We start from the raw sequence: 2748 nt of genomic DNA on the forward strand, positions 1-2748 counted from the left end.
TATATATATATATATATATGCTTTTTCTTTGAGTGATAAATTGTGTAATTCATAATTGATTATTTGCTTTGTGTATCTTCTCTAATTTTTCTACTCAATCCTTTTTTTTTTTTGTAGGCCTCCCCTTGTGCATTTAGTTTTATTAAATTGTACAACCCGTTTTTGTGAGGGATGGCACAAACCTCTTTCACACCCTTGTCCTTCTCGACTACGAGCAGCTGGGTAACATTAGATCCCAACGGGGTGTACATCAGTGGTGGAAGTTATAATAATTCATCGCCGGTACATACGGAGCGACGGCAGTTGTTACAACCTTTAAATGATGGTCCTTTTGCTTCATGGCATCAACATCCTCCATCATCTCCCGGATCAACTTATGCTTCTGATGATTGTTATAACTTAAATACCGTGTGTTCGGAGTGGTCTGTATTGTGTGTTGAGCATTCCCCCACGTTGTCACAAGGAGGTAGCCGTTATGAAACACCACGAGAAGGTACAAACCAAGTTCGCACATTTCCAACAAGTTTAAGTAGCGAAACTCAACAAGATATTCTTTTTACCTCTACAGCAGGTTTATGTGGCGACATCACCGGCACCTCACGTGTGCCTTTGCGTAGCGGCGTATTGCGAAGTACTGCACATCCCTCATTGAGACCCCAACTTTTTCCTTTTAGTTCAACAAACAATTTTTCTCCGCTTTCTCAAATTGTTGTTACATCTGTTTTTGGTCGTTACTTATCTCAACAATTATCAACGCTGCATGTAAGGGAATGCATTGGTTCAGAAAGTGATGTGGACACATCCATTCCCTCACGAGGTTCTTCACCTTTTGCCGCATCACGTGGAAGCTGGGATGAAGTGGATTATAATAGTTGCTGTGATGAATATTCTTATGAAAGAGTGAGTGAAGGCACATGTCAATGCAGCAGTTCTACCGCCAGTCAATCTTGCAGTGAAAAGGGGACTTTACCGGGTTCCGTTCTTACTGAATTGTTTCTTTCTTTTGTTTTAAAAAATGTTCTCTCAGGTACTAATGGCCGCGACACGTACCGCCATTCCTCGAAAAAAACAACTGGATCCTCCCGCAATGATGCCACGGAATCTAATGAACATCGGGGCTGGTCAATGGTTAGCCGCTGGTTTGTAACAAATGTGGAACCGCTGGTGGTTTGTACCGTTTACGGTATTATGGTATTTGTGCTTTGAGGTGAAGAAACAAAAGGGGGGGGGGAACAAAAAATAAGAAAAGAATAAAAGAAACTGTGGGGGGAGGGGATTACTGTGAAGTTTAATAGAGATGGATAGTGACGGTACAAGTGGCGTCAAAAGGAAAAGAAAAGGGGGAAAAAGGAAAAGAAAAAAAAAGAAAAAAATAACTACAAAAGAAAAGGGAGGGAAATGATTTTTTGAAGGAGCGACACATCACATATTTGTACGCAAACTGTTATTTTCAAAGGAACAACAACAACAAAAAACATTCGTTGAGAGAATGGGAACAAGTGATTGAACTTTATTCTCCTCTTTGTTATTTCTAGTGCAGTGTTCTGTGCAAGTTCCGTGCAAGTTCCCATCATTAGTTACTTATTTATTAGAGAGAGAAGAGAGAGAAGAGAGAGAGAGAAAAAAAAAAAGAAAGAAAAAAATGGTGTGGGATTAAATGTTGAGATGTTTTTTTTAAAAAAAAACAAAAAAACAAAAACAAAAAAGGAAACAAAGAAAGAAGAGGAAGACACTCAAAGCAACATCCTTTCGATGACTACTTGTCCAATTTCAACAACGTCACCACTTCCCTATTTTTTTTTTTTGGTTTTCTTTTCTTTTTTTTTCTTTTTTTCTTTTAAAAAAAAACTTTTCCTACTTTTTTATTTTTCCGTTCCACTACTTGTGCTGAATCGTGACAGTTTCCCACGAGTTCATGCCGTCTACTTCTTTCTCTTCTTTTTTTTTTTCCTTCTTTGCGGTTCCCCTTTTTTTCTTTTTTTTTTGCTCCTTTTTCGCGTTTTCTCTTCAAATGAATTACGCTCAAAAGGGAAAGTTACAATTATATAAATACTTGCAAAAATGACCTCAGGGAGGCGAGAGCAAAGTGAAGCAAAAAAAAAAAAGAAGAAAACCACAGCAACCAGTGGTTTGTTTTATTTTAAATAAATAAATAAATAAATAAATAAAAAATATATAAATATACGTGTTTGGTTGTTTTTGTTTTCTTTCTTTCTTTTTTTTTTCTGCTGCCCCCTCCACCTTCCATCTTCACCTTTTTTTTTCCTTTCTTTCTTTCTCCCTCTCTTTCTATGTTTTTGTTTATATTTGCTTGGAAGTTCACTTCACACGTGGATGAGGGAGATGCACACAAATGCGGGGGTGGGGAAGAAAAAAAAAAAGAAACGTGGAAACAAAAATAGAAATGTGATATCTGAAATTAATCAGAGTGATACAAATGAAAAGAGGAGAACCGAAGGAAAATAAAGAAGAAAAAAAGAAAAAAAAAGAATCAGAGTGTTAGCAGTGACTGCCCTTTTCGTACCATCTCTATTTTGTTTTTTTTTTTTGTTTGTTTGTTTTTGAAAAATTACTTTTCAATTACTCACTCTCGTTTTTCTCCTTTTCTCCTTTTCTATATATATATATAAATATTATCTAGGATATTTAGTATATTTCTTTATATATTTATTTGTTTTATATTAACATTGATATACATGTTTGTATCTATAAAACGTGCATAAAGCCGTGTATATGTTTACAACAACT

The 2748-nt window shown here is 35.9% G+C and overlaps 1 protein-coding gene across 1 annotated transcript; it reads left to right on the top strand.

Moving 5' to 3' along the window:
* Positions 1-171: 171 nt before the first annotated feature.
* TEOVI_000010000 (uncharacterized protein) lies at positions 172-1206 on the top strand (the record flags this gene model as incomplete). Its single annotated transcript, XM_067220318.1, has 1 exon — positions 172-1206. One exon carries the CDS (start codon positions 172-174, stop codon positions 1204-1206), a length of 1035 nt encoding a protein of 344 aa, XP_067076419.1.
* Positions 1207-2748: the final 1542 nt, after the last annotated feature.

This window comes from Trypanosoma equiperdum (genome assembly GCF_001457755.1).
Source record: "Trypanosoma equiperdum strain OVI genome assembly, contig: ctg_111, whole genome shotgun sequence".
In the NCBI taxonomy this organism is placed as follows: Eukaryota; Euglenozoa; class Kinetoplastea; order Trypanosomatida; family Trypanosomatidae; genus Trypanosoma; species Trypanosoma equiperdum.